Raw genomic sequence first — 15462 nt, forward strand, 5'->3', positions numbered from 1 at the left:
GCTGCCTGGCTGCCTGGCTGTCCGGCTGGCTGTCTGCCTGGCTGTCCGGCTGGCTGTCTGCCTGGCTGTCCGGCTGGCTGTCTGCCTGGCTGTCCGGCTGGCTGGCTGCCTGGCTGTCCGGCTGGCTGGCTGCCTGGCTGTCCGGCTGCCTGGCTGTCCGGCTGGCCCTTGGCTGGCGCACCGTTACACGACGACGACGGGCGCGGCTCACGCAACTTGGGGCAGTTCAACGTTAGTTCGGCTCCAAATCGGCTCAGATGGAATGCCGCGCTGAGTCATGCGAGTGTCGCAATGCTGGCAATGCTGGCGTGGGCCGCCCTGGCCGGCCCGGCCAGAGCGCAGCATGATTCACTGACGAGGACTTCCCCGGCCTGGGCCTGGGCCTCGGCCCGGCAGGCATAAGCAAGAAAGCCTTACGCCGAATTTCCCCGTTCCAAACTCGATGATCGATAGTGCGAAAACCCCAGGGGGGCAGCCCAGCGCGCGGGGGAGAGGGGGGCGCGGCGTGCGGGTGGTGGGATGCCCGCGCCGCTTCCGGGTAAGGACACAGCGATTCGGGCGAATTGCCAGAGAAAAGGAACAAGAAAAGGGGACGGCGGGGACGGCGAGGGGAAGTCCTGCTGGGAGCGGCGGCCATGCGGCGGCCGTGCGACGGCGCCCCTCGGCCATCCCCGTCCGACCTGCATTAAACATGACCCCCGACCCTTCAAGAGTCGCGCCGTGTCGCACCCACACGTGCTTCCTGGCGCAGACAACGTCCGCCGCTCCGCCGTCCGCCCACACAACGCGATAAGACAGAGACAGAGCGATTAAAAACAGGTATTGCCCTCCGTGGCGACATCTACCTGCGCCCCGCCCCGCCCCCGCCCCGCCCCCGCCGCGTTCTTTCCCAGAACGCCCCCTCCCCCTCCTCAGCGTGCCGGCCACTCCAGCAGATCAATATGACTGCAACAGGTGGGCCGGCCTGCCACTGGCACTGCCAGGGCACTGCCAGTGCTGCCCCCGCGGACTTGACGCGCCCCAGGCACGGCCAGCACGCCCGCAAAACGCGCGGCCGCCGCCAGGGCTTGAACCCGCGGGCCTCCCGGAGCTTTTCGGGGGCCGGGCGCGCCGGTGGCAACGACCCGTTCCGAGAAGGAGCCACTCACACGCGGCCTGGGCGCCGCGCGGCGCCGCGCCTTTCGCCACACCACCGACCGGCGCGGACCGCGCGGGCCAGCGCCGCTACAGTGTGACCCTAGTGACCACCTCGGTGACCACACCACCGCAGAAGCGAAGGTCGCACCCGCGTTCAGGACGAGGTGGCGGCTTCAACCCGGTTCGGGTTGCCGACAGGGCCGACAGCCTAGAGAACTCGCCAACAAAATACAGGCCGCCCCCCGCCCCTTTCAGGCCGAAAGGGCTGCCGCCCCCCGCGGGGCCCGACCCCTCTACCTTGCCCACTGCTTCTAGCGCTGCGCAGCATCCTCTCAGGCCTGCTGTTGAGGACGGTCAAGGTCGCGGGGGGTAGGGGTGGGGGGCGGTGGCGTGGGGGGCTGAACAAGGTTTGGCGAGGTCGCCAGAGGACACAAGTCGGAGTAACGCCCTCCTGGCCGCGGGGTGGGGGCGTTTCAAGGTTCTGTCAGAGTGATAGGAGCGCGAAGGGAGGCTGGGGGCAACGCGCTCCGAAGGGTGCGTCCGTCCTGGGGAAATCCTTGAACCCTGACCCTCTATAAAAGGCCGCGCGAGCCGGCGGTAGTACCAGTGTACAGGCCTCGGCGGCCACGCCAATCTCCTTGGAGGCGAGAAATGGCGAACATTCCAGGCCCGGCTGGCTTGGCTTGGGCTTGGCCCGCTACCGGACCCTCGCCGCTACGCCGCCACGCCGCCACGACGCTGTCTGCGCCCAGTTCCAGGACAGGGCGTTCGTCAACGCGCCACTCGAAAAAAAGCGCGCGGCGCGCGTGGTGGACATCGAAAAGGAAGCAATCGGCACGCGATACTAAAACGAGTTCTTCGCCGGGGACACCTTTTTATTTGAACAGGATCGCGGAAAAGAGAGGCGGGCGGAGGAAAGGCGACAAAAATGCAGATCGCGCGGGTTTTATGAACGGTTCAAGGTGAGCCAGACGGGCGGGCGCAATCGGTGCGCTTCTCGGCGTGCTCGGAAACAGGGGCCCAGCGAAGACGGCGACAAGGACCTACAAGAACCTACAACGATCAACTAAGGGTCAAGGGTCTACCCGAAGGACCTAGAAGTGCCAAAGAAGGACCTAGAAGGGCCAAAGAAGGACCTAGAAGGGCCAAAGAAGGACCTAGAAGTGCCAAAGAAGGACCTAGAAGGGCCAAAGAAGGACCTAGAAGGGCCAAAGAAGGACATAGAAGTGCCAAAGAAGGACCTAGAAGGGACAAAGAAGGACCTAGAAGAGCCAAGAAGGGCCGAGCGTCCAGCCAATGACCTTCTCGCCTGCCTCTGGCCGCCTCTGGCCCTCTGGGCGACATGGCGGGCGCGGTGCCGCCGGGCCTCCTTACGCCGCGGGGCTATTCAGATGGCTCGCCGAATTTGAGTTGCTAATCCAGCCAGACACGACATCGCGCGGCGCAGGGCAGGGCGGCAGGGCAGGGCGGACACACCGCCCGCGCCATCCTTGTCTGCCTCGCGGTGCGCCGCGGTGCGCCGCGGTGCGCCGCGAAGCGCCGTGCTGCGCCCCCTCCCCGCAGTCATTGCGCCAAAAATAAACCACTCGGAGCGCTTCGAAAAGAAAGCGCCAATTGTGTTATTGAGGCGCGGACACGACGGCCGCCCGGACGGCCCAAAGGGTTGCGCGCCGCAACGCCGCAGCAGCGGTCGGGTGTTCACCTTGCGCAGGCCTTCCCGCCATGCCGCCTTGCCGCCTTGGCCAGGCAGCCCGGGCACAGCGCGGGGCGTAGCAGGGCGTAGCAGGGCGTAGCAGGGCGTAGCAGGGCGCAGCAGGGCGCGAGGCCAACACCCTGGCACAGTGTGGCCAGTGACCGTCCTTGATGCCCCCCCCCCTTCCCCCGGGGCCCGTTCTGCCCGTTCTGCGCGCGAGCCGCCGCACTCCAGCCTCGGAAAGGAGGCAGATGGCAGCACGATAAAAGATGATAGCGCCGACAACTTTTCAGACTCCTTCCTCCCGACCAACAAGTAACGGAATGTGCTCCTTCTTATCCTTCTTTTCAGTCCTCTCCTCCGGGTAGAAGAAACATGTCTCCGTTGCAGCCGACCCTAGAAACAGCGAGCTTTGCCACAACGCGCGTACCCCGACCCCGAGTGCGTGAGTGTGTACACTGCGTGGACAGAACCAATGTCGAGACAAGTGCTTGTCAATCTAGCGGCGTTTAACGCGGGGTAAATACCCTTCGCCCTGCGCTCTTTCCCCCAGGCGTCCGTCCGGCCGTTCACTCCGCGTCAAAATGGGGTTCAATAACTCTGTATACGCGGCGCCCCGCCCCACCCCGCCCCCACGGTCCAAGGACAAGGCCGTGCGTCTACCTCGGGAGCAACAACTCGAACGCTCTTGTTAAGGGGTAGGAGGATTTGCCAGCCCCCCCGCGCCTGCTTTCCCTTTCCACGTTTGCTCCGCCCCGCCCCGCCCCCGCCCCGCCCACAAGGTCACCCACCTCGCGGGTCGATACGCGTTCGCGACCGACCTCAACCCCAATGCCGTACGCCGGTCCAAAACTCACTTCAAGTGGCGCGGCGCGCGGCCTCGTCCGCGGCGACAGCCCCCGGCCCCATGGCCACCGCCCCCGGCCCGCCCCCGGCCCGCCCCCGGCCAGGACTTTGCCAGGCTTCGCTGCTTCGCCAGCCACACCCTTCAGCCTTCGGGCCGCTTCAGCCCGCGCCCACTTCCCAAGGCCGCCAAGGGCGCCGCCGTGGCACAGGCCCGGGCTGCCAAGAGCAAAATCGCGAACGCTACGTCTTCTCTTTTTTCTTTGCGCAAGGCACTGCTCGCCTCGGAGAAAGAGGGGGACCACCTGCAAGACCCGCCCGCGCACACACAGACACACACAGACACACAGTGAGACAATGTGCCGCGGCGGTATTGGTCGCGCAATGGCCGCGGCGCCGTCCTTCTGCCCCTTGGGCCCCTTCGCCACTTGGGCTTCGGCCGCTTCTGGCGGCGTGTTATAACGCGGCCCTCCCTTCCAGCCCCAGTCCGCCCGGTGCGCGGTCCCCGTCGGCGTAAGGCCGGTCGGCGTAAGACCAGCGGCGTAAGAAGGCCCGACAAAAGCCGGTCTATTTCGAGGCGTGGACGACCATGCAACATGCGCGCCCTGGCGGCCTGGCGCCCTGCGCGTCGCCCTTTCCGCCCTCGTTACCACACTGCGAAGGGCGGCGGGCAAGGACGGCGAGGACCCCCGCCCAATGTCGGCAGCCGCGCGGCCGCGGGAAAAAGACACACAGTGTCCGCGGCCGCGCGGGTGGTGGCCCTCGCTAAGGATGGATAGATGGACGGACGGACGTCGCCGACGTGCCGGACTCGACCGCGGCCCCGGGGCCAACCGAGAATCTCATCGGCGGCCGCGGCGGCAGGCACGCGGCGACGCGGCGCGTCCCGTCCAGCAGCCCGACGGCAGCGGCTGGCTCTGTCGCTCTCACGGCTGCGCCTATCAGGGCGCGAGAGAGACAAGGCGTTCTTTTGAATCGCTACGGGCCGGCTGCCGCGGTGGGGAGGCACACTGTGGACTTTTCTCCTCCCCGCCGACGACATTCCGGGCGAGCGGAAGGATTGGCGCCGTTCCGAGAAGCGACACACCCGCGCACACACAGACACACACACACACACACACACATGCACACGGGTCGGCGGTGGCAGAGGCGACCCCTGCGATTAGATAAAGGCGCCGGCGCCGCGCGTCCGCCGATCGGCGAAACGACTCACCTCCAGTGCCCAACACCTTGAGCAGCTCGAAGCTGGACATGTCCACCCGGTGGGCGCTGCTGAAGTTGACTGCAACACACGGAAAGGCACAGGTCAGCACAAACAGGACAAACAGGCAGGAAAACTCCGTCATCATTATTCGGACGCGTCGCGGCGCGAGCGAGGAAGAAGGCCCGACCGCTTCGCCGCTCGCCTCTGGGTTTTCCCCCGCCCTTTTTCCTTTCGTGTTGTTTTGTTTTTCCGCGGGTAAATGACACAACGCCCGCCACGCACTTTGAGGCGATTGTCTTGACGGAGAGGTGCGCGCGAGGCCCCCAGCGTGTCCGGCGTGCCGGGCGATTCCGCCGCCCGCACTCCCTCTCTCTCGCACTCATGGGGAGTGCCGCAGGCCCGCAGGGGTGCGAGAGAGACAGAGCGACGCGCCGCGATAACAACGCCGTCGCCCCAAACTTCCACACCGTGAACGCCTTGCGGTGCACCCTATCGCACGCCGCGGACGGGACGGGACGGGACGGCCGCGAGAACCCCAAACACTAATTCGCCCCTGCCGCTCGGCCGCAAGTCGAGGCGCGCGTCGCACACAGGCTTCCCGCACGGCGCGCTATCTCGATAAGTCGACTTTGAGACCCCCTGAGGCCCGCCTACACTAGGCAGGGCGCGCGGCGACGGGGTGGCGGCGACGGGGTGGCGGCGACGAGCGGTGACGGCCCGGTGGCGGTGGTCCGCCTCCGTGCGCGCCGTGCCTGGCCATGCATGCCCCCGCCGCCGTGAGGGGCCTCCGCGCGCCGCGCGCTGACCCCCGCAGCCTTCGGGCCTTCGGGCCTTCGGTACGGGCCTTCGGGCCGATGGGCTGGTTTCCCCGGCCGTCAGCAGAAAGCAGGCGGGACGGGCGGCGCGGCGACGGCGCTGGGCTGCACCGCGTCAACGCCACGCCGCCACGCCTACATGTGCATGCGCAGCACCGCGCAGCACCGCGCAGCACCGCGCAGCACCGCGCAGCGCCCCGCAAGGAGCCGGGCGGCCAGAGGGAACCGCCAGCCACGTCCCGACAAAAGGCTTTGGGTGTCTTGCCACCCATTCAACATCTACTTTCAAGGTTCCAACTGCATGTGGAGCCCCAACTGACTTAGACTAGGACATCACCTACATGAAAAACGCCAGTGCAGAGGCAAAACGGCTGCAGAAAGACAAAAAGTAAGCTCAACTCACTTGTGCACTTACACTAAGTTGTATGTAGCACACTATTTCAGTCAGTGTCGGCCCCACTCAGTCAGGCCCCTCGCTGCACGGCCTGCACACATGCAGATAACCGATTTCCAAACCAATTACCCGCCTGCGCCTTTTTCCATGGTTTCTGTCATCGACCCAGCGACAACACACACGGACACATACACACACACACACACACACACACACGCGCGCGCGCGCGCGCGCCACAGTAGTAAGCTGCAGCAGTCTGTTCACCCACATCAGAGTTGTCACTACCAGGAAGGGGAGGGCGGGGAAGGGGAGCCCGTCATCGCGCTACGGCCGATAACGGAAGCCGCCCCGCCCCGCCCCGCCCCGCCTCCAAAAGCGAGCCTTCTCCGCCACGACTGGGCGCGACAAAGTCTCGCCCAGACCAAAGGTCCCCACTGCAGCATTGTCTCGTTGTGCTTGTCAAAGTGGAGCAGCCGAGTCAGTGAGCCTGGAGTCTTCGAGCTGGAGCAGCCAGGGGCGTAGCCTGCAGAGAGAGGGGGGACACCCCACCGCACCTCTTTTGCCCTTCACAAAACGCTTGGTGGTAATCAGTTTCCGCCTTATGAGGGCAAAAAGTGCGACAGTACAAAACCCCTCAGGCGGCTACGCCACTGGCCTGGAGTCTACAGCGTGTGGCGTGGAGTCTCTACATCGGGCTGCCTGGAGTCTCTACATCGGGCTGCCTGGGGTCTCTACATCGGGCTGCCTGGAGTCTCTACATCGGGCTGCCTGGGGTCTCTACATCGGGCTGCCTGGAGTCTCTACATCGGGCTGCCTGGAGTCTCTACATCGGGCTGCCTGGAGTCTCTACATCGGGCTGCCTGGAGTCTCTACATCGGGCTGCCTGGAGTCTCTACATCGGGCTGCCTGGAGTCTCTACATCGGACTGCCTGGAGTCTCTACATCGGCCTGCCTGGAGTCTCTACATCGGGCTGCCTGGAGTCTCCAGCGAGTTGCCTGGAGTGGCGGCGCGCTGCTGAAACGCTCGGCCTACCCTCCAACAAGAACAACGGAACTTTCACTCGAGAAACGCCCCGCCGGCGTCGCAGCCCAAGGCGCCAAAGCCCGGCGAGCGCGCTGCTTGCTTGCTGCCCACGGCGGCAGGCCTGCTGGCAGTCCTGGTGCCGGTCGGCCCCCACTCCTCCGCCATCCCGGTCCTCATCGCAATTGCCACCGAATTTTCCCCTCCATTTTTTTTCGGCGGCACCGCGTCCGCGTCGAAGGTCGCGGGCTTGGGGAATCACCGCGGCGAGGCGCGCGAAGGCCATGGGCCGCCATGGGCCGCCATGGGCCGCCATGGGCCGCCATGGGCCGCCATGGGCCGCCATGGGCCGCCATGGGCCGCCATGGGCCGCCAGGGCCATGGGCCGCCATGGGCCGCCATGGGCCGCCATGGGCCGCCATGGGCCGCCATGGGCCGCCATGGGCCGCCATGGGCCGCCATGGGCCGCCATGGGCCGCCATGGGCCGCCATGGGCCGCCATGGGCCGCCATGGGCCGCCATGGGCCGCCATGGGCCGCCATGGGCGTAGGACGGCCAGGACAGCAGCGCCCTGCACGCTCTGTCTCTCTCGCACTCATGCGGCCCCTCCTACAGGAGCGAGAGAGACAGACGCGGCGAAACCAATTGTCGTCGGGCTGTCGTCGGCCGAGCCCGGGCCGCCCCGAAACGAGACGCCACCCGTCGGCACATCAAAATAATAACAATGATTGTGGAAAATAAAATGCCAAGTCTCACACCGGCCGAAGGACGCGGGCGCTGCGCGGGCGCCCTCTGCGCAGCGTCGCGACGCGCCTCCCTCCCCGCCCACGCAGCTACGCAGTGCCTCGCAGTGCCTCGCAGTGCCTCGCAGTGGCGCGGCACGCCGCCGCCTCGCGACAGGTACACTGGTACAGGCAGCGTTTCGCCTGCCTTCTGCCACCAAGGCCTTCCGACCGATAGATAGTCCCTTCCAATGGCGGCGCGGCAAGGTCGCGGACTCCGATCCTTGGGGCGCAATCGGCCAAACGCAGAAACAAACACAAAATAGCGGCGCCGCGTCCGCCGCCTGCCCCGCCCGCGTAAGCAGCCCCCCCCCCTCCCCCGCGACCTCTCCCCCTCCCCCCTCCGCTACACTTGTCATTAGGCCAGCCCCGCCAGCCCGGCCCGCGGTTTGCGGCCTCGATGATTCGGGTGTGGCCGGGCCGGGCCTCGCGCCGGCCGGCCGAGCAGTTATAGAGACACTGTCGCTAGGCGTCGCGCTCCCGCGGCAGTGTGTGTGTGGCTAAGAGCGTGTGTGAGAGCGAGGGAGAGAGGGCGTGAGCGAGTGAGTGAGAGGGCGGCCCGCAGCCGTCGTCGGCCCGAGCAATTTGTCACGGGGCGCTAAAATCCGCGACGCGCGGCGGCAAGGCGGCGGCGCCCTCGGGCCGATGGGGGAAATTACAACGTGGACGCCGAATCGACTCCACTTCGACGCCACACAAATTACAACGCGCTACAGTGTGCTGTGCGACAGTGTACAAAAGGTGCGCGAGGCGCGACCAGGACTCGGGCGATGAGGCGGACATCAAGGACGGGCGACGAGCGGGCCGGGCCGGGGAGGGACCACCCGCCCTCACTCACACTGTGGGCCGCGCGGGGCCCTTGGCCTCCCGTCCGACACCCACACACACACACACACACACACAGCCGAACCGGCGTGCGCACACGGCCCCGCGCAACGTACAGTGTAGCAGCCAGGTCCGCCGAATGGATTACCCGCGACGATGTCCCGAACACCCGCCAAACACACTCGCTGCCGCCGCCAACCCGCCGCCTTTCAAGTCGAAGCACCGCGAAGCTGTCCGTCCTCCCTTCCCCCCAGCCCAGCCCGTCCCGCGGCGCTCCAAGCAACGCCTCGGCGCGGTGGGTGGAGTCCTCGAGGCCTCGAAGGCCTCGAAGGCCTCGAAGGCCTCGAAGGCCTCGAAGGCCGCGCTGTCGTCACTCGGCTTCCCTCAATGTCAAGCGCCCTGCTGTGGCGGTCCTGGAGGTCCTGGCGGAGGGAATGCCAGGTGTCCGCCCCGGCCGGGACTCGAACCCGGCACCGCCAAAAGCGCGGCGACGTGCCCCGCCATGACCGCCATGCCCAAGTAGATGATCCACCAAGCCGGGTGAAAGTGGACTCCCTAGCCTTGCCCTGCTGCCTCACCAGCCTCGCCCCGCGCGCGCCCCGCCTGTACCGAGACAAGCACATTGTGCAACTCCCCCGCCGCAGCGCGCACTCGTGTGTGTGAGTGTATGTATGTGCGAGTGTGGGTGTGTGGACGTGTGTCCGTGTGTGGATGTGAGTCTATGCGCGGCGACTGTCCGTGTGTGAGTGTGTCCATGCGAGGCGACTCCCCCTTCCCTTCCCCTGCTCCTCCTCTGTCAAATTGCTACGCCGGCTCCGCAACGCTCCGCAACGCTCGGGGACGCGAGACTTCGCCGAGGCTTCGCCGAGGCTTCGCCTTAGGCTCGGCGGGTCGCGGAACACATTCCCCGCCACCGGCAAGCCAAGCCCCGGCAAGGCAGGCCAGCCACCGGCCAAGCCACTGGACGGACAGACAGAGTCGGCTCGAGTCGGAAAGATACTACCGCCAAAATAGCGGTGGCCGGTGCGGCCGGGCAAGGCGCGCATCACCGCAGCCGTTTGGCTATACTCGGCACAGCCGGGGTCTCTGACTCTGCGCGCTGCGCGCAGCGCCCCGACTCGGCTTGGCGGCAGGGATATCGCCGAGATTTAATTGCCCGCCGCGGTCTTCCCGCTAATGGCTCAGTGAGAACGTGTGTGTGTGTGTGAGAGTGTGTCTGTGTGCAGCGGCAGGCGGTGCAACCAACGCAATAATGCAATGCCACGGCCAGGAAACGCGAGCCGGCAACACGGTGCAGCGGCTGTGTACTGCAGTGTGCCAGCCAGCCAGCCAGCCAGCGCGCCAACCCCGCGGAACGCCCCGCGGAACGCCCCGCGGAACGCCCCGCGGAACGCCCCGCGGAACGCCCCGCGGAACGCCCGCGGAACGCCCCGCGGAACGCCCGCGACGCCGCGGAACGCCCGCGGAACGCCCCGCGACGCCCCGCGGAACGCCCGCGGAACGCCCGCGGAACGCCCCGCGGAACGCCCCGCGGAACGCCCCGCGGAACGCCCCGCGGAACGCCCCGCGGAACGCCCCGCGGAACGCCCCGCGGAACGCCCCGCGGACGCCGCGGAACGCCCGCGCCCCCGCGGACCAGCGCGCCGGACGCCACAACGCCCGCGACGCCCCACGGAGCCGGCGCCGCGGACTTCGCGAGGCGTTCGATATCATTTTCAGCGTAACGGTTGCGGGCCGGGCCGCCGGACAGACAGGCAGCCTGACGGACAGGCAGACGTGGAGACAGACGGACAGAGAGTCCGGCAGACAGTCGGGCAGACGGCCGGAGCGGCCCATAAAAGTACACGTCGTAAAGACAGGCGGTGCCGATCGCGGCTCCGCGGCGGCAGGTTGCTCAGATCGGCGGGCGCCGGTATCAAAAATCTTAAAAGGCGGCGGGGCTCGGGTCGGCGGGGCCGGACTCGCTCGGCCTGACAGCGCGCCGACGAAAAAGTTGAGCCAGCTCCTTACGTAAATTGCGCCGTTGTTGCTCGGGGAACGGGGCAACCGGGCGGGCCGACCTGGCGGGGCGAGGCGAGGCGCAAGGCCACACGCTGCACGCGCTTTACCGTATTTTCACCGCTTTTCCAGCGGCCATCACGCCTCGGGCCCCGTCGGGCCCGTGCCTCCGGGAAGGCCGCCCGCACCGCCAAGCCGCCACGGCCAAGCCCCCCTCCACCTCCAATCAACACCACACGACAGCCAAGCCGCCACCCCAAATTACTCAAATAAATTAAACAGGCAACCTAACCTATAAAGGCGCCGGGCCGCCCCGCCCGAGCAGACCCAGGCCTCTGGGGAGTATCCGAAGTCGCGTTCGGCGTTCGGCCCGGCTTCGGTTCGACTCGGCTCGCTCGGCCATAGCAGGCCAAGTGGCACTGCAGGGGCATGGGGCAGGCCGGGCGGGGCGGGCAGGGCGTACCTCCGCCACGCTGTGGGAGTTACCGGGGCATAACTGCACGACGGCGGACGTCTCGCCGCCATGCGCATGGCAACCGATGGCAGCCGATGGCAGCGGGCAAAGGAAACGACACAAATAGCAAAGAATAGTGCGCCGCGGCGACAAGGTCCGAAATGCCGCGTGGAACAAAAGCAGCAAGGCGTCAATAACCAGCGAACTACACCATCGGGGAATGCGGGGAGGGGAGGGGAGGGGGCCGCGAGGGGGAAGGCAGGACGATAAAGAGAAGGACAGATAATGATAAGCAGGGCCAAGCGGGGCGAAGCGGGGCCAAGCGGGGCAGGCCCAAAAGAAAAAGAGCGGGACCAATTTATCAAAGCACAGGGCCCGTCCAGTATCAGTGCCGCTCCATCGCCCCCGCCCCGCCCCGCCCCGCCCCGCCCCGCCCCGCGTACGTGCGCATCCGCCGCTGTGCTCGGCTGCCTCCACTGCCCCGGGGTCCCCGGGGTGGCCACACTGCCACACTAGGACGCGAGCCGGAAGTCGAGATGATATTAGCGCAGGAAATAAGGGTCAACACCCCTCGGCCCTCGCACTGCCCTGCAAGCTTCGCGGGGGAATTCCGCCAAATCGCACTTTCTCCTCCTCCTCCCCGATATCAGCCCCGCGAGTCCATCGGCGAGGCGCTGACAGGGACGGGTCCACCGGGGGAGGGGGGGGGGGGGCGTCTGGTCTGGCATATGGACCATTAGTCGCATTTTTCCAAAGGTTGTCTGGCATCCACGGCCGGCCGCCGCGAGGCAGCCGACTGGCCCAGCCGACTGGCCAGACGAGGCCGGCCGACAAGGCCCTCGCGGCGGCTGCCCTGCCGTGCCCTGCCCACAGCCCGGCAGGCCCGGCATACGGGCAGACGAATCGGCCACAGCGCCGCCGCCATGCCCGGCGTCTCGGTCGGCGTCGGCACATTGCATCAAGGCGTGGCGCACGCGTGCCGGCCACGCCGCGAGGCTAGGACGCGGAGACGCTCCCCGCCGCGAGGCTAGTCCAGCCGGTGGCAACGGAGCCGAAGGCAGCAGCGTAGAGTTACGGGACTGTCTACGGTACCTGGGCGGAGAGGCCGCGCGGCCCGCGGGGCGGGGAAGGACCGCGGGGGAAGGGGGAAGGGAAGGGGGCAAGCGCCAAGTAGAAGGGGCACGGTGGGGGCCCCGCCGCCCCGCCGCGCCAGCCCCGGCGGAGAAGCTCTAGTCCTGCCGTGACGCGCCTTGCCGCGCCGCGCCGCCCAACCCTTTCCCTTTCGCCGGCGGAGCCATGGCAGCCAATGGCAGCCAGCGCACTGCGAGCAACTCCGAGGACGACGCGGCGACGCAGCGAGGCAGCGGATGGCCGGGGAAGGGACGAGGCGCGCCTTGGCGGAGGCAGAGGCATAGCAGAGGATCGAGGCCATCATCGCGGATGAGGAAAACAGCGCGAAAAAACCAACCGGCAGGAGATAAAGTGTACAGTGTACACACACCAGGCCCAGGCAGGCAGGCAGGCCGCTCGGTGCAGTGTAGTGTACAGCGACACCAAGGTGCCCAAGGTGCCCACCGCTTGCGTTGCGCCACTTTCGCGGTATACACAATCAATGTCGTCGTCCCCCGTCGCCGCGGCGCGTTCCGTTCCAGATAGCGCCCGGCCGGGGGGGGGGGGGGGGTCAATCTGGGTGGGTGGCTCGGGGCGGGGAAGGGAGGGGAGCCTAATGTGATGGCCTCAGGCAGAGCGGCAGGGGTACCAACGACAAGGGCGAGGCGGCGTGGCACGGGTACCAACCAACAGCACTCCCCTGACTCGCCCGCATCCGCCGTGCGCCGTGCACGCCAAGCAGTGCACCGCGCTGTACGCGCACACACCTCCCGGAGGGTGGCGGCACGGCGCGGCACGGGGCACGCGCGGCACATGCGGGTCGCCACCCCTCCACACCCGTCTTGGCGACATTGATGCATGCATCCAATACAAAGGCATACCCGGGCGTCGCGATGCAGTGCCAAAGCATGCCAAAGCCTCGGGGCGGCCCCCATCGCCGTCCCCCGCCGGGCCTTCCCCGGGGCACGGCACGCCAGGCTGGACAGCGGCCGCTTGCTTCCGTCCGAAAGGAAATTGTCGCGGGGATATCGCGGCCGGGCCGGGCGCGCTGAGATTAGGTAACCAAACTCCATCGGCCGCCGCGCCGCGCCGCGCCGCCCCGCCCCGCCCCGCGCCGCACTCCCACGGCCCCGCTGGTTCCGGCCGTTCCGGCAGGGCGTCCTGGTGTCGCGGGGGTGCCGCCAAAGCGTGCCGGGGTTGCTGAGGGCTGCAGGCTGCAGCACCGGCAGGGCAGGCCCACTGCAGCCCAACTGCGGCCCGAGTGAAAGTGACAAGACGGTGCCACATTCGTTAGGCTGATCCGCCTACTTAAAACGCCGTGGCGGGGCTGGTGTTCGAACCGCAGCCCGCGACTCGGATTGCTGGCGGCCCGTCGGCCGGCCTCAGCGCGGCTTAAAGGGGATGGCGCTAAAGGGTGGGCGCCGCGGTGCCGCGGCGGCACAGGCATGGGGGTGGGGGTGCCACGCGCCCCCGCCTGTCCAGGGGCTCGGCTCGGCTTGCCGGCCTGCAACAGCCCCGCACTCCACCACACTCCACCGCCCGCCTGAAAGTGTAGGGAACGCAGTTGGGCTATACCCAGCTATACCTCGCAGGGGCTTCCACCCTTTCGCTACCCCGGCCCGCCCCGGCCCGCCCCGCCCCTCGACTAGACTCGGCGGGAAGGGAAACCCCCTCGCTCGGCCGTGTAAGCTGTGGGTGTACCGGTGTACCTACCGGCAGGGGCTGAATCCGTACTTTCATTCCCTCATTCATTAATTCGCCCATTCATTCATTTGCCCATACATCCAATCATTCATTCATTCGCTCGTCCATTCGTTCGCGGCTCCGGACCCTCTGGCCCGACTGGACTAGTCGGACTAGTCGACTCACCTCTGTCAATGGCGGGCCTGATGGCGTGGCAACAGTCCTGCCCCGGCGCCACATTGTTGTTGAGGGCGTCACAGGTGGACATGGTGGACGTCGGGGTGGCCGCGGGGTTGGCCCGGCGCCCCAGGTGCCCTAGTCCGCACACGCCCCCGCCGTGCACCACGGCGTCGTCGTCCGAGTTCTCATCCTCGAAGTAGCCGCTCTCGTGCTCCACGGTCTTGTGCACGCCCATTTCGTCGACTTGGCTGTTTCGCCGATCACAACTGACACATAACCTCACTTTTCCTTCCACTCGCGCCGTGCGCCCCGCGCTCCTCACCACAGTCCCCCGCCTAGGCGCGCCTAGGTCAGGTCGAAAGTCCTGGGCCCGGCCATCTCGGCGAACTGAGACACTGCCGCCGCACTGGCAGCGATTTCTTGGACGAACACCGAACACAGGTCGCGCCGCCGACAAGCTCGACAAGGCGCTGGTGGGGATGACAGGAACGCTCTCGGTTGCGAGCAGGGTATCGCGGGACAGTCCAGTTTTAGCCTGGCAAACCGCAGACAAACAGCAACAGTTCCACTAATTTGCTTGAACCACTTGTTGGAACTGTCAGACAGACAACAAGCGACAGTCCAAATTGAATCACTTTTTAGCACTTATTCACATTCCGATCCGATCGACTCCGATGGAATGTTCACTTGGTTTCTTTCTTCGCAAAACAAGGCGCTCACACACACACACACACGGGCACACACTGCCGGTCGATTTCTTCAAGTAATCCTTTTAGAGAGGCGGTGGAGGCGCGGCGTCCCCAGTTGCTAGGCAACGGATTATGTTACAGCGTGACACACACTGTGACACTCAAATGTAAACAACAAGTGACTCTTTGGAGAGACGCGACGACGTCTTTCCCTCTCGGACCAAAGCACGGTACTGGCGGCGCGCTCCGCTCCGCCTGGCTCCGCCCGTTCGCTGGCAAGCGAGGCGAGCCGCGGGCCGAGCGCTCAGCTGAGACGCCCCTCTCTGCCCCTCTCACCCGCCGCCCCCTCACCGAACTCGGCTCGGCTTCGGCTCGGCTTCGGCGCGCGCTCGGCCGCACCGACAGCCACTTCCCGCGAACAGCTGCGCGCTCAAAGTGTTGCGGTGTCAAGACCAGTCAACACTCACACAGGGCACAGCCGGGGGCACAGTGCACGGAGCACTGTAACGATTTTAACCGCGCAGTTACATAGGGCACAACGCGGCCCGCGCCACGACGGGGAACGAGTAGCCAAGACGCCTCGCTGCCCTGCCCCGGCCGCCGCCGAGACGCGGGAACAGCGAGGCGCACGGCA

The 15462-nt window shown here is 66.9% G+C and overlaps 1 protein-coding gene across 1 annotated transcript in view; it reads right to left on the reverse strand.

Moving 5' to 3' along the window:
• Positions 1-15107, reverse strand: part of LOC117641027 (ribosomal protein S6 kinase alpha-5-like) — a 32965-nt gene extending 17858 nt beyond the window's left edge. Inside the window, exons 1-2 of the mRNA XM_034378121.1 lie at positions 14146-15107; positions 4887-4955 (exon numbers count right to left, since the gene is read on the reverse strand). Coding sequence (XP_034234012.1) covers positions 4887-4955; positions 14146-14374 — 298 coding nt within the window. The 5' untranslated portion in view covers positions 14375-15107. The remainder of the gene's footprint in view (positions 1-4886; positions 4956-14145) is intronic.
• Positions 15108-15462: the final 355 nt, after the last annotated feature.

This window comes from Thrips palmi, unplaced genomic scaffold, assembly GCF_012932325.1.
Source record: "Thrips palmi isolate BJ-2018 unplaced genomic scaffold, TpBJ-2018v1 HiC_scaffold_15, whole genome shotgun sequence".
Lineage (NCBI taxonomy): Eukaryota > Metazoa > Arthropoda > Insecta > Thysanoptera > Thripidae > Thrips > Thrips palmi.